The sequence below is a fragment of the Ranitomeya variabilis genome, chromosome 4, assembly GCF_051348905.1.
Source record: "Ranitomeya variabilis isolate aRanVar5 chromosome 4, aRanVar5.hap1, whole genome shotgun sequence".
In the NCBI taxonomy this organism is placed as follows: Eukaryota; Metazoa; Chordata; class Amphibia; order Anura; family Dendrobatidae; genus Ranitomeya; species Ranitomeya variabilis.
This window is the reverse complement of record NC_135235.1, coordinates 537,019,624-537,042,038: the sequence shown is the minus strand read 5'-3', so window position 1 is coordinate 537,042,038 and position 22,415 is coordinate 537,019,624. Positions and strand designations below refer to the sequence as shown.

General features: G+C 42.6%; 1 protein-coding gene across 2 annotated transcripts; it reads left to right on the top strand.

Annotated features, from left to right (window-relative positions):
* Positions 1-6,407: 6,407 nt before the first annotated feature.
* LOC143765611 (keratin, type I cytoskeletal 19-like) lies at positions 6,408-16,583 on the top strand. Of its 2 annotated transcripts, none has more exons than XM_077252455.1 (8): positions 6,408-7,183; positions 8,467-8,549; positions 11,369-11,525; positions 11,689-11,850; positions 11,941-12,066; positions 12,157-12,377; positions 13,495-13,520; positions 16,334-16,583. In XM_077252455.1, exons 1-8 carry the CDS (start codon positions 6,740-6,742, stop codon positions 16,351-16,353), a joined length of 1,239 nt encoding a protein of 412 aa, XP_077108570.1. In that variant the 5' UTR covers positions 6,408-6,739; the 3' UTR covers positions 16,354-16,583. The 2 variants fall into 2 exon arrangements, 1 of the variants encoding a protein (XP_077108570.1); XR_013213432.1 differs by having other exon boundaries at positions 6,673-7,183; positions 13,495-14,343; positions 14,741-16,583.
* The last annotated feature ends 5,832 nt before the right edge of the window (positions 16,584-22,415 follow it).

Genomic DNA, 22,415 nt, shown 5'->3' with positions numbered 1-22,415 from the left:
ATCGCGCCCTCTGACCTGAACGTCACAGCCAGAGGATGCGGAAGACACAGCCTGGCCTTGGAACGGGGACAGGTGAAAATCGCATGGCTCACCCTCCCCCATTATACTCACCCTCCTGGTGCAGTCTCTGCACTTCCCTGCTTCATCCAGGGGCCTGCAGCTCTTTCTGTGTTCATGGTACCGCTCATCAAAGTAATGAATATGCGATCCACGCCTATGGGAGTGGAGTCGCATCCATATTCATAACTTTAATGAGTGGTGACTGCTGAACACAGGAAGAGCTGCCGGCGCCGAGACCATCTGAGGAGCAGGGACTGCACCAGGATGGGGTGAGTATAATGTGACAGCTGCCACTCCTGCTGCTCCCCCTCCCCCGCCAACACCCTGGGACAATGACTCAAGTATAAGCTGAGAAAGGCACTTTCAGCCTAAAAAAATGGGCTTAAAATCTCGGCTTATACTCGAGTATATATGGTACGTCACTGCCTCCAGCACCCCTTCATCAGTGGTGACCCCTTGGTTACTGGGCCCTCTAGCTGCTTTGACTCTTACTCCTCTATATACACTTTGTCAATTCTTGTCTCCTTCTTAGCAGCTCAGAAAGTCTAGGCTGGTAACTTTTACTCCTCTCTTATCCCACTCCCTGACTTTTATGACAGATATTGCTGTAATAGCTTATTTCTACTTTTTCCACGGATGAGCGCTTGTTTCAACTGCCCTCCAATATTGAGTACATATTGTACAATATTTGTCCAACATATCATCAAGTCTTCTACACATTCCTCAACAAACTGTTTAATGGGGAATTGAACTTAAAAAAATATATGTAAAAAGATAAGTATCCTACCTTTGGTCATGTGCCTCTTACTGTTTATGGTTATTGAATGGGTATTACACAATTACTTAAAAAAGAAAAGTAAAAACATGGAAGAACCCTTGGGGATCTGTTTACAGTACACATAGATTTTTACATGAATTTCTTTGAAGAGGTAAATCACGTAAATGTGCACAAATATTATAGCTAATGAATGGGTAATACGAAAATTGCTGAAATGTTATCTCTGGTGGTCATATTTCTCTTACAATTAAGAAGTTAATACATCATTAATGGGAATTCTGTAAGTTTGAACCAATAGATTGTGCTGGTTAAAACCCAACCTATGGCTTCATTCTTTTCATGAATGCTAGACGTTGGTAATCCACTAGGTAGTCTTCATGGGTACAAAGCCACACACATACTTGACAGCTATCTCTAGTCACAGCCCCATACACATAAATATTTGGTTCATCAAAGCTTCATTGTGTTCAATAAGGAGAGTAAAGAAAGACGCTACTAGGCTTGAACTGTCTTCTCTACCCAACATTTGCCTACAGATAATTGCATGGTCAACCCAATACACAATAGATTGGTGATTCATACAAAATTGCCAAGATGTATGAGCAGGTTACCTGGTTGGACACATCTTTTATGTGGATATAAAAATCATAGATTAGACTTAGCACATCTCCTCATGTAAACAGGGATGTGCTGCAAAAAGTAATCGCATCAGCAATTCACAACCCCTTACACATAAGAGTGTCGGCGAATTCAATGGGTTGAGCCAACAGTGTAATGTGATTGGGGCACTGGCCAACTGATCGTTGAGGAAGATGTCAATCAGGCATGTCCAATTTTGGACTGCCGAATGTATTGTTCGCCCAGAGAAAAGCTGCTGGCAGAGATGTCTGTCAGCAGATTTCTCATGGAGATTACAAGAGTGCTTGGCCTTAGAGTGAGTGCACCTTTGTGTAGGAGAAACGGTTGAGATGGCTGTCGACTGATTGATTGGCGGCAGCATTGTTCGACTGGCATCTAATGTGTATGGCTGGCATCTAATGTTTATTGCTGTCTTAAAGCTCCACTCATATCTGACCATGATCAAGGAATGATGTGGACTGAAATACTGGCCAATTTTGGTCTTCTGCTGATGACCCAATTAAGATTACACGTCCTACACTTTTGGAGTGTTTTGGTTTTCGTTGAATACTGTGTAGGACCATCCCTACCATAGAGCATGCTGCTCATGCCGAGATTGGAGCAAGAAAAAGTTGGTTGGCAAACAGTAATCCAAACTGCATGGCAATGATCAATCCTAGTAACGATTGTTTGTTTTTATAGGTTGTGCAGATTCATAATGAATACTACTTGTAAAACAAGCGCCAATCATCTTCTTATATCTCTGGTAGAGGCTAGCTGAGGCAGTTTATCTATTTGTGTAAAAGGTCTCTAAATTGACAGGTTTGGCTGACTTAATGGCTAAACTTTATAGCTTGCTTTACATTACTAATTATCCTTGTGTAGACTCTCAGATCACATTCAGAAACGTCATAAAAGGATAGTATCAGTAAGAAAAGTTACTTAACAATGTACATGGATCATGATAAGATTGTGTTATCCTCTGATCTGCTTCTCTTCAAGACTGCAGTTACACATTAAGGATTTCTAGAAGAATTTTGACATACATTTGACTATGTATCCACACTGTGTGCAACAGTGGAAAAAAGGTGGAAGAAAATGTACAAGCAAGTCCTCTTTATGATATAAGTGATTGTGTGAGGTAAAAAAAGTGTAGAGCTAATCTATAGAGAATCTAAATAAAAGACCCCTCTGCTACTTTTGTACCCTGTTTCATTACATACTTTGCCACTCACGTACACATTTAGATACATTTGTACGGGGTTCACTCTCTAAGGTAGCCGCTTGGAACATGAAGCCACAGAGTTTTTCTGTCATAAATGGAATAAATGTTTATTTCCACTCGTGGCACACAAAACCATAAACATAAAATCCCTAGCCTTGTCCAGAAGCTAAGTAAACAATACAGCCCTTTGTTATTTCAGACACAGCTGAGCTAGTCCCAGTTCGGTCACACAAAACAGCTGTTGTCCATAGCAACCAGTGATACTTGCAGTTTTGTGCACTCGGCTTGTGCAATCTCTGCTCAGAGATATTCTGGCTTGTCTCTCTCCAGCACCAACACAATCCACTCTGCTCAGCTTCCCCAGCTGACTGCCTGGTGACCACATGGCCTGGTCCTAGCCATAGCTATCCAAGTGAACCTAATCAGGGCTTGTAGTGCTAGGATTTAGGTATATAGGAGGGGGGCATTTAATGTCTAAACCACTTACTGTTCTCTAGCGTTATCCATTCTCTTTAAAGCCTTTAACGCTCTTTAACCTTTTAGGATTTCACAATTTGGGGAAGTTGAGGAGCATGGCAAAATAACATAAATTCTATAGTTTTGAGGGTATGTTTTCTAGATTTCAATTTTATGACATTCAATGCATGGTATAAATGACATGTTTGACTTATTCTGTGGTTCAGCACAATTAGGGCTCATTCAGATATCAGTTTTTCACTGTTCAGATGTCAGTACTATCTGTTTTCCAGGGAACGAACTTGTACCCATTATAGTCTATGGGGCTGTTCATATGTGCATGCATTTTTGCAAGCAAAGCGATCCATACCAAAAAATGGTGGCATGTCTGATTTTGATCCGAATAAATCTAACGCCCCAATGCAAGTCTATTGGTGTGGAGACACGAGGGTCAGTGGGTGCTCTCGTCCCCTGGCCTGGCTGTCTTTAGAAAAACTGCATGGACCAGGGCTCATCCCACTGAATGCTCGTACCCCTTTCCCGTGGGCAGAATACTACTCAGACAACACAGGATGAGGGTAACACAGTAAGGCAGAGTTTCTCAACTCCAGTCCTCAAGACCCAACAACAGGTCATGTTTTCAGGATTTCCTTAGTATTGCATAGGCAATGGAATTAATGCTTGAGCAGGTGATGAAATTATCACCTGTGCAATACTAAGGAAATCCTGAAAACATGACCTGTTGTGGGGTCTTGAGGACTGGAGTTGAGAAACACTGCACTACAGTAATAATTTATTGGATCAACTACAGTCAATAACATTACAGCCCAGCAAGTATGTAAGATGGTGCAAATGACAGAGCCTCACCCTTCCACTTGCTCGCTGGGAATTAGAACATCGGCAACTAAAGGCCAACTACCACACCCGTGCTTTTATCAGCAGCCACAGAAAGGAGATAGCGACAAGCTTAGGAATTGGAAAGAGTCAACTGAGGTATGGTGTTGTGAACTCTATTTTTGGGCTCCCTCTAGTGGTCACAAGCGGTACTGTGTAGTGTTGTCTTTCTGCAGGTTGGCTTCATCAGCTGGTTCGTTATCCTTGGTTGGTTTCCTATTTAACTCTCACCTGGATACTCAGTTCCTTGCCTGCTATCAATGTTTTCAGTGCCTCTTCAGATTCCTTGTGACTACCTTGCTCCCAGTCTCTCCAAGACAAGCTAAGTTCTTGTTTGTTCATTTTCTGATTATCAGCGTTCATCATGTTTTTTTGTCCAGCTTGTTAAAATGTGATTTCTTACTTGCTGGTTGCTCTAGGGGACTGAGTTTCTCCCCCCACACCGTGAGTTGGTGTGGGGGTTCTTGAAATCTCAGTGTGGATATTTTGTAAGGGTTTTTTACTGACCGCATAGACCCCTTTTTCTATTTTCTGCTATTTAGAATTAGTGGGCCTCTTTTGCTGAATCTGCTTTCACCCCTATGTATGTGCCTTCCTCTTACCTCACCGTTATTATCTGTTGGGGGCTTCTATATCTTTGGGGATTATTTCTCTGGAGGCAAGAGAGGTCTTTCTTTCTCTCTAGGGGTAGTTAGTTCCTCAGGCTGGCTCGAGACGTCTAGGATTTTAGGCACGTTCACCGGCTACCTCTAGTGTGGTTGGATAGGTTCAGTTTTGCGGTCAGTCCAGTTTTCCACCTCCCTAGAGCTTGTCCTATGTTTAGTCACCTTGCTGGAGTAATTTGTGATCCTCAATCACTAGGATCATAACAGTATGGGACCAGGTGACCTAATCGTCCAAACCTGGATTCTCCAGACATCTTTCTGGGTTCAGTGGTGGTCCATGGAGCAGATCTGTATTCTTCCAGCTGAGGCCGTGGTCCCTTTACCTGATGTCCTGTAGAATCAAATCTGTATTCCTCCTGGTTGAAGCAATGGTGCCTTAGCTACTGTCATGTAGTGTCTCTTTGTAGAAGGAGATATGTCCCTTTTTGTACCCACAGCTGTCCTTCAATGTTTGCAGAACAACAAGCTGTATGTTCTGATGTAATGGGTAATCAACATATTAACAAACATCGATTGTTCACCTAACCTTCATTTTTGGCCCTCAAGGATAGCAGAACAATAAGCTGTAGGGGCTGATACAATAGGTAATCAACAGCCATTAAACAATTCGGCAAACATCAATTCAACCTACAATAAGAGTCAACATTCAGACTCGTGATCAATAGGTCATGTCCCTGAGCCTAGAAAATATACATCTGGCATAACTAACAAGAAATGGAGTGTCGTCACAATGGACCTGTGAAAATATTGAACAGCTCTCGCGTGTCATCCGTGTGCTGTCCAATTTTCATATTTATTTAATAAGAGAAGCTTGAGGAAACTGCTGAAACTCTGATGGTAAAAGCTGAAATATGGACCGAAAACTGATGAAAATCTAATACAAAACACTGATGAAAATTTTAATAAAATCACTGATGTCTGTGAATCATGCTTTAGTGTGATACTAAATGTGTATTTTTTTTAAATATTTTATGATGGCACAATAAAAACATTTAAAAGGGAAAAAAAATTGTTTTGTCTCCACTTTTCTGACAGCGGTAACTTTTTGAAATTTAGACTTATTTTTTGGGGGTTGAGTTGATATTTTTATCATATCATTTTGGGTACTTTTGGCTTTTTGATCCCCTTTTGCTTCATTAGTTGTTGTGAGATTAACTGAACAAAAAATAGCCATACTGCTTTTTTTTTATATACCTTATGTGGCATAGGATGTATAGCGTGATCGGAATATAGCTCTGGTCATTACAGACACAACTATACCAATTTTATGTTTCTTTTTCTTACATTTTAGAATAAAACATCTTCATAAAGGAAAATGTTTGTTTTTCTTTTTTAATGTTTTGTTAAACTTTTTTTTGTAGTCCAAATTTGTGCTTGAACATGTATGATGCATTTACTGATCTCAAATCTGTAGCACAATAACTTAGTATTGAGCTTGTCAGTGTAAATTTACATTGTAAAATTCAGCAATTTTCGAATATAGTTTGTACATGAGTTCTTCGCTATTTTCTATATTTTTGTTTGCTTCCAGTGCTGCCGTTGTAGATAATGTCAGTTTACTATACTATAATACTGTACTATAATACTGTACAATAATTTGCTGTGCAAACTGAATGCAGCAAGCTGCACACTAAAGACCAATCTGGTCATAAATGGGTTAAAGTGGAAAGTGAGTTATCTTTGCCATACATGATGACTGAGAAATTTCCCCAGATCCTCTGGTATCTGCTCCCCCCTCCCTTCTTCCATCCCCACCTGAGTCTGAATCAACTCTTTTGTCTAAACTTTTGGTGGAGAGCTGCTGCCTGTTTGCTTAGTGTCAAAAGTAATTTTGAGGGCAGTTAAAAAAAAGGGATGATATCAGCAGACCAATGAGAAATTTCTGTTTTTACTGGGCATGTGAAGAAGGAACCGGTAAAATTCCAAAGGGCTTTGTAGCACCACCCAGCTTGTGAGGGAATAAAAGGAGGCTGTGGGAGTGAGAACAGTTACACTCCTGTGATCTGCATCTCTACGTCTGCACCAGCCATATACACTAGAACAATGTCATACAGCATTCGCCAAACTTCTAGTTCTTACAGAAGTGGTCTTGGTAGTGGAGCTGGGAGGGTCTCCTTCAAAGCCCCAAGTGTTCATGGTGGGTATGGGGGCCAGGGTGTTTCCGTGTCATCTGCGCGCTTTGTCTCCTCTGGATTTGGTGGTGGTGCAGGTGGAAGTGGTTATAGCAGTAGCTTTGGATCTGGTGGTGGCTATGGCGGTGGGTTCAGTGTCAGCGTCTCAGGGGATGGCCTTTTGTCTGGAAATGAGAAGGAGACCATGCAGAATCTAAATGACCGCCTGGCCTCTTATCTGGACAAGGTGCGTTCTCTGGAGACCGCCAATGCAGACCTAGAGTTGAAGATCCGGGAGTGGTATGAAAAACAAGGACCCAGCCCAACCCGTGACTACAGTCACTACTTCAAGATCATTGAGGACCTGAGAGACAAGGTAAGCTGGCATTGATGCCAACCATAACATATGTTACAGATCTTATTTGTGCTGGGGGACATTAATCCAATTCCTACACATAAAGACAACTTTCTCATTCTCTGATGGTGACTTCACCTATCCATTCTATAACTTTTCTATTATACAATAAGTTATTGCTCTACATAAGCTGCTATATCTTACAACCACATTGCTTCCCCATATTTCATATACTGGATTCCTTCTATAATCAGGGCATGGTGGCAGTCGTAGTTTCACAACAGTCGGAGAACCACAGGTTGGCATGAAGCAGGTGGAAGAAAAACATTCTTTATAGAATTCCTGTAGTGTAAGCAAAACCTCAGCCAGGTTACGAGAAGTACAGAAAACTGGCCAGACTGGTTTACTACATGGAAAAAGCATCAGTTACACGTATAATAATCTCCTTAAGCTGTTATCATGTTAATGTAACCTAGGTAATGAGCCCTCTATTATAATTACTATTAATTATGTATAATTATAACATAGAAATGAAGATTTTTTTCATTGTATGTATCCAGCTGTTATGAAGAGAACAGGTGCGTAAAGGTTAAATTGAGTAATGTGTGTAGCATTAGTGGTTTATAGTCTCCTAGCCTTTGGTTGTTCATTTTCTGCAATAATTTTTGTTAGAATGGTCACCTAAGTATAAAAAAGAACACGAAAAAAGAGAAAACCCCAGTGATCACACTTAATCATTGTTGGAATATAGTAGCAAGTGTGCTATATGCCTACACTGCCCCCACTGGGGAAATGAAGAGTTACAGTATTCCCCCCAAAATAATCACTAATACAGGATGATCTTTATCAAGGAACCCCCTTTAGTATATCAGTAAGAGAATTTATCTTCTCGCTACATTTGCTATTTTGCCTTTATATTTAACGGTATGTTTAGATTTGAGATTGTTCTTCAGTTGTAGAATTAGATTGTAAGCTCTGCAGGTATAACACCTTAGTAGATATTTTCTGTTTAGATAATACTATTTTAGAAGTTCAGGGATCAAACGATCCAGGAAACAAACAGGTACTCAGAGTGCAGGTGCAGTTACTTTTATCATTGTCCTCTATCCTTTGGGTGTGGCATAGCCTCAGAGCACAGTGATTACTATGCAGCTCATTATGTTACCGTCATGTCACAAGTGTTGATTTGCTGGTAAATTACACTAAAGAAGGGCGAGGTGAGGTTTGCTGTCAGTAAGAGTAGAAATTAATGGATGTTTTCTAATATTATGATTGTAAAAAATGTAAACTGTCTTGCCTTTCAGATTCTTGCAGCTACGATTGACAACTCCAAGATTGTCCTTCAGGTGGACAATGCCAGGCTGGCAGCAGATGATTTCAGAACCAAGTGAGTGTGACAAGTTTTAAAGGGAAAGGGATTAAATTCTATAGTGCTACATTGGGGCCATGACCCTTAGATTAATACCCACTTTAAGGTTTATGTACATAGTTATTAAGATACCCAGCTTTAATTGTTCCCATGCACCTTTTCCATTGGCGATGTGACCAATAAAGAAGTTCCCCTCTACACAGCTACCACAGTGTAAGTAAAATCGGTAAGTGGTAATGGTTCATGCCTGCTTACCATACTATAAGAAAAGGGTGTGCATAAGTCAGCTCTGGTTCTTTCTGACCCAAGAAGGGTGGTGTGGTAGTAAGAACCAAAAACTGAGCCACATTTCCATTGGCCTCCCCTTTCTTCTACACAAAATTATTACACCTTTCATTATAATTAGGGAATTTGTTATGAACTTTGTTATGGACCAGGGCAGATCTACTGACTGTGGTATATCTACCCTGGTTGTTATACTTGACTGAGAGATGTTGAGAAATGCTTGTCTACTTTCAAGGAGATGAAGAAGAATTACCAATAGTTAATAGCAGTAGATAACATGCCCATTTAAGGCTTTGGTTATTTATAAGCTGCTAGACATAAATGTCTTTGTCTCTCGGGGGTTTATGAAAACGATGTCTAAAACAAGTCAAACATTATAAAAACACAATGAATACAGTTATTTTTAGTTTAATTAGTATCATATGTTAGTGTATTTTTGGAAATACAGACTTTTCAAAATATCCCATATCAGGACAAACCAGCTATCTAGCAAACGATATGCTTCATTGCTACAAAAATGGCCATGGAGTTAAGTGACTATGATGTTCTATTTGGATCTAGAAAGGTTTCTGGTGGCTAATTTATGGTCTAGCTAGATCTAGAAAGATTTATGGTAGTTAATTTCACAGTATGAAATATTATATGCCCACTGTTAGAGCATTTAATCAAATATGCTGCAATACCGGGCATAGCCTATGGGCAAGAGTGGCATTGGCAGTAAACTGAATCTTTACACAAGGTGAATGAAGCCTAGCTGTGATTCTGTAGTCCTTTCTAAGTAATTTATTGTCATACATTAATGTGGACCAAAACTATGGAACACTCAGGACCTCTCATGAACACTAAAGTGTAGGGTGTGGCACAGTTCCTGTGAAACTTTAAACATCTGCTCCGAGATATAGATTTTATATTTCCATTGTCCACTCTGAGTTAATACAGAATAAAGAAAGTTAATGAATAATCAGTCCCATAGCAACAGGAAATAACAGTTGAATAACATACATAACCTTCACATAAGGAGAGCCTAAAATACCCACGTCTCCTGTTGAAAAGCTATGGGATGAATAAACACTGTCGTGTGCATTTCTTTATGAATTTATGAAAAATCTTTGGGTACAGAATATCCTATTGTCAACACGACCATGCTGGTACACGTAAAGGCTTTACATGGGTCCTTCAGTAGTGTAGAAAGACACAGTCAGTACTGCTTCTGCACACATTTCTGTGTGCTCTGGCTGACTACTCAACTAGCACCTATTGTGTTTGTCTAGGACCTTGGCCGATATCCCACTAAGCTAACAGATTAACCCATTCCTGTAGTGGTCACACCTAGCTATAAAACAAAAGGGTCAATAGAAAATTTTCTCAGATGAATAAAATGGCTATTTCATCACAGTTTTATAATCGGATTCTTTAATTCTTTCCCTAAGATTTCGAATACACTTTCCAAGTGAAGATTTCGAACACTCCCCAAAGTTATTACTTATGTTTTCTTTGAACGAAACAATAAGAAATGATTGGTTAACAAGAAATCAGGTTCATTAGTAAAGCCCCACATGGACGTTAGTTGGTGATCAATATGGGCTACTGAAGATGGTCATTGGGCTGGTAGATATCTAACATGTGTGGCTTATTTATAAAAGGGTTCTCTTGTTTAAAACTGCCATGTAACAACAACCTATTGGGGAATTTGGAGTTAATAGTGGAAATTTATTATATTTATTTTTAAATAAGAAGCTACAAAAATCATCTTCTTTATTGATGACCATGGTAAATGGGAATGGTAATACTTTATTTCTCCAGTGGTGGTGCTGCTGAGAAATTTAACAATTAGGCCCCCATTTACCAAAGTCTTTATACCAGAAAACTGGCATAATACACTTTGAAAAGTCACAAAATATTTGTGCAATGCGGAGTTGTGCAAAAATTTAGCAACTTTTGAAGTTTCCACAAAAACTTTGGGCAGCTCCGCCAAAAACGCGCATGGCATGTGTGGAGAACGAAGACACATACCACTGATAAGATGCATGCCTCTTCGTGAATTTGGTACATCTTATTCCTGTATGCCACTCATTAAGACTGGCATATAAAATGCTAGTCTTAATGAACCTGATTTTATGCTGCAAAACAGGCCAGACTGGTGAAATGTCCCCTAGTTTTTGGTGAGACTCAGCTGAGGAGGATGTTTTTTATTCATAATGCATAGTCCTTTCTTTAGCTAGAGCAATTTTTGTTTTAATTGTTTGATTCTTTTTGGGATAAAATGAACTAACTGAACACAATTTTTAATGATGAGCTAGTTTTTGTCCAGAGGTGCTGGTTCCCAGCTTCATTGTTATGAATGGTGTGGATCCAGTAGAAAAAGATTGAATAGCCATCAGCTAAGTCAAAATACCTTTCTTCCATGTAAAACTAGTAAGCAGTAGCAACAATGCAAAACACAAAATTCAGGTTAATATTTAAAGTTCTATCATATTTGACCCTGAATACACAAATCTTAACACTGATAATAGGTCCTGAGATAACTAATGATAATTTACTTGTTTTCTTAGGTTTGAAAATGAACTTGCTCTTCGCCAGAGTGTGGAGGCTGATATCAATGGACTTCGTAGAGTGTTGGATGAGCTGACCTTGGCTAGAACAGATCTGGAGCTCCAGATTGAGAACCTGAAGGAAGAACTGGCTTACCTGAAGAAGAACCATGAAGAGGTAAGTTTTTCACACGTTGAATAATGTTAGATATAGTCTTGAATAAGGGATGTAACCAAAAATGGTATGCAAAAAATATTCTTAGTGGTGTAAGTCTATACTAATATGAATGTTGTGAGAGTCTAAAGATATGTCTTATGTGAAATTTTACTGTCTCCTCTAGGAAATGAATGCCATGCGTGGACAAGTTGGTGGACAAGTCAGTGTAGAAGTGGACTCAGCACCAGGTGTAGATCTTACCAAGATTTTGGCTGATATGAGAGACCAGTATGAGATTATGGCTGAGAAGAACCGCAAGGATGCAGAGGCCTGGTTCTTTACAAAGGTAAGTTCAGATATTCACTGTTACCTTTCTGTGCTGTAATTTTTCTTGGAATCCCATACCATCCTAACGTTTTTCTTTTTCGTGGACTAGTCTGAGGAACTGAATAAGGAAGTCGCAGTACATACAGAACAGATCCAGACCAGCAAGACAGAAATCACTGACCTAAGACGTACACTCCAAGGTCTTGAGATAGAACTCCAGTCTCAGCTTAGTATGGTTAGTATTGACTGAATGCTTAGCCACAGTTATGTAAAGTTAAGAGTAGATGATGCAGTTCCTTCATCATTTAATTTTTTTTCCAAATAGAAAGCATCCCTCGAAGGTACCCTCGCAGAAACGGAAGCACGATATGGTGCACAGCTATCACAAATTCAGGCGTTAATTGGCAGTTTGGAGGCACAGCTTAGTGACCTCCGGGCAGACATGGAACGCCAAAACCATGAGTACAAATTGCTTATGGACATCAAAACACGCCTAGAAAAGGAAATTGCCACCTATCGTCAGCTCCTGGAAGGACATGACGCACAGTAAGTAATACTTTTATCTATATAGTACATCTGGAGCAGTATATTTCTTAAGACATTCCATACATATTGGACTAAAGTCAGCCAAGCACACCAATATAGGTGGGATCAGCCGACTATCTAATGTGTATTGGGGTCTCTTGACTCTCTCCTTCGAAGAAGAGAAGGACCACATTTGCTGAAATTCAGTGGTCAATCCTTTTGCTTTCCCTAGAGATAAGCAGCTGCCAGAGGAGTCTGACAACAGCTCTCATATAGAGAACACTGGACAGTCAAGAATTCCTATATACTTGCGGTTGGGAGAGATACATTTGGGCCGAATGATCATTCAGCTGGCATCTATCTAAAGTGTATAGGGGATTTACATCTACCTAGTAACTACACATAATAAAGAATTATTTGCATGGGCTGAATGCAGTTACACTGATAATACAATTAAAATTCACCTTAGGACATTTTCCACATGTCATTGACATGTTAATATTGGACCCTACTGATTGCTAGAATGAAAGGTCAAGTGGTGCTCTGACAGCCCCTTTGGCTTTTCAGTCTGAGATCTTGACATAATAAGAAGACCTTTTATTGTGTTTGGAGGATCTACGATCTATCAGCCTCTTCATTTTAATGATCCAAGCTCAATGACTCCTAACAATAACATACTTTGAAATGTCTCACTCTGAAGTAAAAAAATGTGGACCTACACTTTAAGAAGGACTGAAGTATATCTTCAGCATTTGAATCTACATTTATGAGAAATTCAAAACCATACCCCCATTTCACCCTCCAGAATAATCTTTCGGGACATATATGCATGAGCCTCAACATTTAAGGTCATTTTAGGTTATTTTAAAGAAAAGGGGGACTAATAAGAGCTAAAAGAGGCTATGCACATTCAACAGCTGCCTGAAAATACTCTTGACTCCTTGTACACATGCTTACTCGATTGAAATTTATGTTATTTTAGTAGGGAATGGGGAGTAGTCCACTGCAAAACACTTCTGACAGTCTCTGATCTTCCATGAGATCTACAGGATTCTAATGTGTATGCGGGTCTTGTGTTGAATAGTGAACTAGTCATTTTTCCATGCAACCTACTCATGTCTGCCATTGTCTTTTACAGGCTGATCGTGGGCACAACCAAAGACTGTGAGTATGCATAAATCTAATTTATGTCAAAAACTGACAAAACACCTTTCCATGGATTGTGTGATATTGCTGCTTAGCCCCATTCATGTGAATGGAGATGAGCTGCAATACAAGTCAAAGCTCATGGACAGGTGTGGTGTTGTTTCTGGAAGAATACAGCCATGTTTCTAAATTCTGTAGAACGCATTTAAGGGAGGCAATATTTACAAGGTATGCTTCAGAGAAAACATATATTGGAAGAGGAGCCATGGACAAGGTGATGAGGATGACCAGCCATGGAAGTACAGTATGTCTCAGCAGGCTTCTTCCTTACCTCTGAGCAAAATTGACAAGTATATCCCTACACCCCAGTCACATTGCCCTTTCCTGCTCAGCTAGACTGGCTGTAATCCCCCTTTAAAAGTATAGGGAGAAACCTGTCAATCATGCTGAGTCAGGAAGGATGAAGCCAGAGGGGATACACGTTCATGACTAGTCATCTTTCCCACCCTATCCTTGTTTATGGTATGTTTTGTTAAAACACTGCAGCTTTCCAGAGTAAAACCTACATATTTGCAATATTGAGCCTGTCTTTCAAGCAACGCTTTTCATGAGCAGCAAGTATCATCTGACTTTAAATAAGTCTCAGCAGAATGTTTATTTTATAATCCCTCCTAATTATGTATGTAATTTTTTGTAAATGTATTAAAACACTTACCGACGTCTGTCTCCCTGGTTTCCAGCTCAGCTCTGGTCCTCTTCTGGCACAAGGGACCTGAAATTAGACTGGTCAGATCACATATGAGAGTTTGTGTGAAGTGGAAATTGCTTTCTCTATGTAAAGGTACCTTCACACGAAACGACTTTACAACGAGAACGACAACGATCCGTGACGTTGCAGCGTCCTGGATAGCGATATCGTTGTGTTTGACACGCAGCAGCGATCTGGATCCTGCTGTGATATCGCTGGTCGGAGCTAGAAGTCCAGAACTTTATTTGGTCATCAGATCGGCGTGTATCGTCGTGTTTGACAGCAAAAGCAACGATGCCAGCAATGTTAAACATGGAGCTAACGACCTGTGAGAACGATAAGTGCGTCACCGCTACGTCACAGGATCGCTCCTGCGTCGTTCTGGAGCTGCTGTGTTTGACATCTCTACAGCGATGTAAACAGCGACGCTGCAGCGATCAGATCGTTGTCGTTCTCGTTGTAGAGTCGTTTCGTGTGAAGGTACCTTAAGTCAATGAAACCTCATTTGAGTCTCAGACATTACACTGAGAACGCAGTTATCACTCCGAACAATAGGCGCTATGTGAGCGGACTAAACAGAAGAGCGGTCACGTGTCCCGAAGAGGACCAGATTGATACTGCATAGTTGGGAACATGACAATTGGTAAGTATTTTAATATACTTGCACACCATTATATACATAACCTGGTGGGATTATGCAGTCATAATTATGCCGAGACTTCTTAAAGGGGTTGTCTACTATAATAATAATAATCTTTATATAGCGCTAACATATTACGCAGCGCTTTACAGTTTGCACACATTATTATCGCTGTCCCCGATGGGGCTCACAATCTAAATTCCCTATCAGTATGTCTTTAGAATGTGGGAGGAAACCAGAGTGCCCGGAAGAAACCTACGCAAACACGGGGAGAACATACAAACTCTTTGCAGATGTTGTCCAAGGTGGGATTAGAACCCAGGACTCCAGCGCTGCAAGGCTGCTGTGCTAACCACTGCGCCACCGTGCTACTAAGACATTCCCTTCTCACTCTGAATGTCTGCCTTTCATTAAAATAAAAACACCTATACCAGCCTCCCGTGCCACCTCCGTTCAAATGGTGTCAGCACTCGCATTTCCGGGACCCTTGTGAGGTTATTACGTCATGTGAGCCCTGTGCCTAATCAGAGGTGGCGTCACTGTCCCCGCCTTCCGACATATAAGTAATCAACAGAAAGTGAGCGGCCAGCCGCAGCTCTTGCTTCCTGCTCATTAGTTATAGATCTGAAGGAGGGGGCAGTGACGCAACCGCTGATTAGGTGCAGGGCTCACATGACGTAACAACTTCACGTGAGCCTCGGGAGAGCAAGTACTGACACCGCTGGAATGGCGCCGGCATAGGAAGTGAGTATAGGCAGTTTTATTTTAACGGAGGCAAACATTAAGAGTGAGAAGGGGTTGTCCTTGTAGTGGTTAACGCCTTTAAGAGTTAGCTAAGGGTGGAGTTGACTCAAATGACAAATGACCAATAAATTGAATAGGGCTGTCTCAGATTAATTGGCTCAGAATTCGCTGCAATACCAGAACCAGCTTTTTTTCAAACCTCAGAAAATCGCATTAAATATAAAACGTGTAAAATAAATGTGCTTGCAAAGAGTGGATTCAGAGATGCTATTGACTTCAGTTGTGCCTTATCACACATGTACTAAAAGCTCAGCCAAGAATAACATAAATCTTTAATGGCTAATTCTTTTAACAAAAGCAAACGTCTGTGAGAAATAGAGAATAATCAGAGGAAATGTTTTGACGCTTCCTACTGACCTTCTCAGTGGTAGTACAAAAAACATTGCTCCAACAGTAGCTGCCAACATACATAAAAAATAACATTACATGCCAGCAACTAACATAAAATAATATTCAGGGTTGGACCAAGGCTAGCTGCTGCCCACATGTGGCTCCTGGGTCGTTGCTCAATATGGGTCATTTATACTTCTTATGCCTTCTAATGTGGCAGAGAGGACTTGGACCCCTCTCAGGTACCACCACATGCTATAACTGACAGTTGCATAGACCTGTCACTAATTTTTCTTCCTTTTCTTTTAGTTAAAATTGACAGAAAGTAAATCAAATCTTTGGTAGACATTAAGAAGCTGCATCGTAGGAAGACCCTCCTTTTTATCCCGCTCTGAGAATGGCTTACATGGCGACTAGGAACCCTGAATCGTTTCTGGATCTACAGACGTTTGTAGATGGTTAAAACCTGGAAGAAGTGAATGAATTGGATGCTTGCTTTTATAATCTGTTTGCTGCAGCTGCTTAATAAATTACAACTTTTGGGTCAAGCATAAAATAAGTGTCCTTGTATATTTAAAGTAATTATTTTTTTGAGAGGCCAGACTTATGGCATCACCTCCTGGATCCCAGAACCCATGGATGGATGTCTATTGGTTGACTGTAACAGAGCTTTTGATAACCCTCCAGCATCTCTGCCCCCATCTGTGTCCAGCATCTCTGTCCCCGGTGTCTCCAGCATTCTGCCCTGGGTCCCCCGGATCGCTGCTCTCAATTATATATATAAAAAAAAGTTCTTCTCACCTGGCTGCGCTCCTGCGGCGAAGCTCCCTCCTCGCAGCTGAAGCGCGCACTCGTCGGCGACTGACAATCACGTCAGACGCCGGCGACGTGCGCGCAGTGGCTGACGTCAGCTGCCAGCCTCCGATTGGCTGGCGGCTGTTAACTATTGACGTGTGGACACAGACCCGCACGTCAATAGCATTAAACTGCTGCAGCGCCGGTAGGGGCCTGGTGAGCAGATGAGACGGGGCTCGATGTGGGCCCCCTCTGCCCACCGTGCCCCATACACCAGTCAGAGCAGTAATGTCCTGATGGCGGCCGGGGTCAATCTCAGCTGTAGCCCAGGGTCCCCCCACGCCACTGGGCCTTGGGCTACCGCCCAGATTGACCTCATTATAATCCGCCACTGTGCATATGTTTCTATTATACTTTTCCTCTAACTGTTCCACTCCTGGTTTTGGCTTACAAATACTGATGTAAAATACTGACCAAATACTGCTAGTGTGACAGCAGCCTAATGGCTAAGTATGCAAAATCAGGGTAAATTTTATTAAACATGTGAGCAAAGAACAAGTATACAAGCGATCAAGGTAGTGACATGACGTTTCGACTCTCCCTAGTCTTTTTCATATATCGCTTGGTATGCAAGTGCAGTGCCCCAGAGTCCTGGTCGTTGCAGTACTGTTGCTCCGCCGCTAAGGGGGGCTATGGTACGTCTGATGGCACTGAAGGAGTTCATCTGACCAGGTATCACAGACACCAATACATTTCACAGTCTGGCCTCCAGGGGGAGCTAAGGGTTCTATTTATTAGGCCACTCCTCACAATCTGGTAAAACTGGGGGTTAGGCAGGAAGTTAGAAAAGAAAGCTGACTGGGTTGGAACCAGGCAACACCTTGTGGCAGAGGGTGTTGTAGGGGAAGATTCGGAGGGGTCCCTGTCAGGGGTGGGATCCTGACAGAGGCCTAGCAACCAGAGAGAATGTTACGGGACCGTGCCTGCACGATATAGCGGCGGTACCCCAAGAAAGGATAAGAAGCGAGATTTATTGTGCTGAGTGAGAAACGAGATCAACGCAACAAGGAGAATACCATTAGGAGTCGTGCTGTAAGACGAGGCAACATCCTATTGAGGCGCATAACCGGTAGCCGGAACGCCGAGGAAGTATAGAGCTCCAAGCCAAACTTCAAACCTACGGCAGGACAGTCAGTTACAGGCGGGCTGTCTCACCCAGACCCAGGAAGACACAGGGGGGTAACAACAGGAGTGGGGCGACGCTGGACTCTCGGAAGAGCTCCGAGCCTCCCCGTCATATGGGTGCGTCCTAACCGTAAGATCAGGGGAACGTAGAGGGAGAACATCAGAATCGAGTTGTGAGGGAACACGAGAAACAGACACAACAGTTGTGGGTACTATCCCGTAAGCACAGCAGGGGAGGACCACAACACACAAGCGCAGGAAGGTAGGCACAGATTTCCACCTGCAAAGGGAACTCTAGAGGTGCCATCGGACCGACCGGACTTGCGCAGCCCGGTTAACCGTATTCCGGATTGAGGACTCAGAAGCCTTCAGTAAAGAGGTAAAGAGACTGCAACCTGGTGTCCTCGTTATTGACCGCGACCGGCACTACACTGCACCATAACATCAGCACCATACCACCACCTTTCATTGTGCGCCCCTCAGCAGGGTCACGGACCGGGTCTAGCCACCGTGACAACCCCAGAACAGAGACTCAGAGGCCCGGTACCGGGTACCCCTCGGCCCTGCGACAGTGGGTGCGCTGCACAAGCAAAGGGAATATAAAGCAACTCCTTTATCAAAGGTATGAATAATGCTATATAGCATCGTAGTGGTGTGTAGACAATAGAAAACTGCTGCCCTGTGTGAGGGACCTGAAAGATATGGTCTGGTAAGCGGCGCTCCCGCGCCCTGCTGTTAGCGGCATGCCGCTCATCACACACAAAAAAAATTCTTATACATCTTTTTGGATGGAAAAATAAAAAATGTTACCTTCACCCTTCCACAAGGTGCAGCCCACTTTTTGGAAACTTGTACAGCATGCAAAAAAGGGTAGAAAGTTGAGGTAACATGGACGTCGCAATTTCGTAGCGGTGGTATGGAGCAGGCTTAGAGGCTGAGCCAATTCCATATCTGACAGATAATAGCTGCATGTCACAACCAGGATCTGTTTCTACCAGCCTCAAATCTCTGACAGAGGCATTAAGGGTATGTGAACATGTTGCAGATTTACCTGTGGACTTTTCTGCACAGATTCTTCCTCTCTTGGCAGAAAACGCGGCTGAAAATCCGCACGGATTTGATGCCGATTTTCATGCGTTTTTTTTTTATGTGGATTTGTATGCTTTTTGTAAGCTCAATAAAGATATATTTTTTAACAATAAAAAAAAGAACTGTGATGTCATTTCCTTGCCAACCTCTTCTTTTACATACTCCATTCAAGAATAATGTTTATACACACAGATAGATAGATAGATAGATAGATAGATAGATAGATAGATAGATACAGTATATAGATAAATAGATAGATATACCGTATATACTCGAGTATAAGCCGAGATTTTCAGCCCAAATTTTTGGGCTGAAAGTGCCCCCTCGGCTTATACTCGAGTCATGATCGGTGGTGGGGTCGGCGGGTGAGCACCGTCATATACTTACCTGCTTCCGGGGCTCCTGTCGCCCCCCCTGCACGTCCCACTGTCTCCGGGTGCCGCAGCCTCTTCCCCTGAGCGGTCACGTGGGACCGCTCATTAGAGAAATGAATAGGCTGCTCCACCTCCCATAGGGGCGGAGCCGCCTATTCATTTCTCTAATGAAGCGGTGCCGGTGACCGCTGACAGAGAAAGAGGCTGCGGCACCGAAGACAGACAGGGGGAAGGAGCGGGACGCCGGGAGCAGGTAAGTATCGCATATTCACCTCTCCTCGTTCCACACGCCGGGCGTCGGCGCCATCTTCCCGGCGTCTCTCTGCACTGACTGCAGGCAGAGGGCGCGATGACGCAATAGTGTGCGCGCCGCCCTCTGCCTGATCAGTCAGTGCAGAGAGACGCCGGGAAGATGGCGCCGAGGAGCTGCAAGCAAGACAGGTGAGTATGTGTTTTTGTTTTTTTTATTGCAGCGGCAGCAACAGCACATATTTATGTGGAGCACCTATGGGGCAATGGTGCAGAGCACTATATGGCAGAGCTATGGGGCAACAGTGCAGAACACTATATGGCACAGCTATAGGGCAATGGTGCAGAGCACTATATGGCACAGCTATGGGGCAATGGTGCAGAGCACTATATGGCACAGCTATGGGGCAACGGTGCAGAGCACTATATGGCACAGCTATGGGGCAATGGTGCAGAGCACTATATGGCACAGCTATGGGGCAATGGTGCAGAGCACTATATGGCACAGCTATGGGGCAATGGTGCAGAGCACTATATGGCAGAGCTATGGGGCAACGGTGCAGAGCACTATATGGCACAGCTATGGGGCAATGGTGCAGAGCACTATATGGCACAGCTATGGGGCAACGGTGCAGAGCACTATATGGCACAGCTATGGGGCAACGGTGCAGAGCACTATATGGCAGAGCTATGGGGCAACGGTGCAGAGCACTATATGGCACAGCTATAGGGCAATGGTGCAGAGCACTATATGGCACAGCTATGGGGCAATGGTGCAGAGCACTATATGGCACAGCTATGGGGCAACGGTGCAGAGCACTATATGGCACAGCTATGGGGCAATGGTGCAGAGCACTATATGGCACAGCTATGGGGCAATGGTGCAGAGCACTATATGGCACAGCTATGGGGCAATGGTGCAGAGCACTATATGGCACAGCTATGGGGCAATGGTGCAGAGCACTATATGGCAGAGCTATGGGGCAATGGTGCAGAGCATTATATGGCAGAGCTATGGGGCAACGGTGCAGAGCACTATATGGCACAGCTATGGGGCAACGGTGCAGAGCACTATATGGCACAGCTATGGGGCAACGGTGCAGAGCACTATATGGCACAGCTATGGGGCAACGGTGCAGAGCACTATATATATGGCACAGCTATGGGGCAACGGTGCAGAGCACTATATGGCAGAGCTATGGGGCAACGGTGCAGAGCACTATATGGCACAGCTATGGGGCAATGGTGCAGAGCATATATATATATGGCACAGCTATCTATGGGGCAACGGTGCAGAGCATTGTATATATGGCACAGCTTTATGTGGAGTATCTATGGGGCAACGGTGCAGAGCATTGTATATATGGCACAGCTTTATGTGGAGCATCTATGGGGCCATAATGAACGGTGCAGAGCATTATATATGGCACAGCTTTATGTGGAGCATCTATGGGGCCATAATGAATGGTATGGAGTATCTATTTCTAATTTTGAAATTCACCGGTACCTGCTGCATTTTCCACCCTAGGCTTATACTCGAGTCAATAAGTTTTCCCAGTTTTTTGTGGCAAAATTAGGGGGGTCGGCTTATACTCGGGTCGGCTTATACTCGAGTATATACGGTAGTTTCTCCAAGTGTGACCCCAGCCTTAAATGCAATATCTGTTTAATTTAAAAAAATGGAAAAAAATGGCGTGGGTTCCCGTGCAATTTTCCAAACCAGAGAGGGAAAGCCAGCAACTGGGGGGAGATATTTATAGCCTGGGAAGGGTGCAATACCCATGGATCTTCCCAGGCTATTAATATCAGCTCACAACTGTATACTTAAACTTTACTGGCTATTAAAATAGGAGAGCCCCCCAAAAAATGACCAGAAAAGGCTATGCAGAAAGCTGCAGGCTGATATTAATAGATCACCAAAATATGGAGCATATATACCACCACAAAAAAGTTTCTTAGAATAAAATTGTATTCTTTAGACAAGTAGATAAAAACAGCAGTCATTAGATTATTCATATACAAACAGCTATTCAAATAAGGCCACATATGCCAAGGAAGGAGATAATACTAAAATATCCTGGAGATTTCTCCCTGTACTTTGGTCAGTGACCTTTCATAGAGAACTCCCTACCTACAGCACTATGTGGTCATATGTATTAAAAAATGGTCTTACCCATGTTAGTGTCCATCTGCAGCCACGCGCCCCGACGTGCGTTTCGCAATGGCTTCCTCGGGGGGCCAAGATACTGCGGATTTGACCTACTCAATGGAAGTCAATGGGTGCAGAAATGCTGCAGATCCGCAAAAAGAATTAACATGCTGCAGAAACTAAAATGCTGCAAATCTGCACGGATTTTTCAACAGCATGTGCACACCAATTCTGGGTTCACATAGATTAACCCCTTTACCCCAAGGGTGGTTTGCACGTTATGGACCGGGCCACAATTCTGACCACTGTCCCTTTATGAGGTTATAACTCTAGAACGCTTCAACGGATCCCAGTGATTCTGACATTGTTTTCTCGTGACATATTGTACTTCATGATAGTGGTAAAATTTATTTTATATTACCTACGTTTATTTGTGAAAAAAACGGAAATTTGGCGAAAATTTTGAAAATTTAGCAATTTTCCAACTTTGAATTTTTATGCATTTAAATAACAGAGATATGTGGAGCGCCCCCACTGTCGCAGGGCCGAG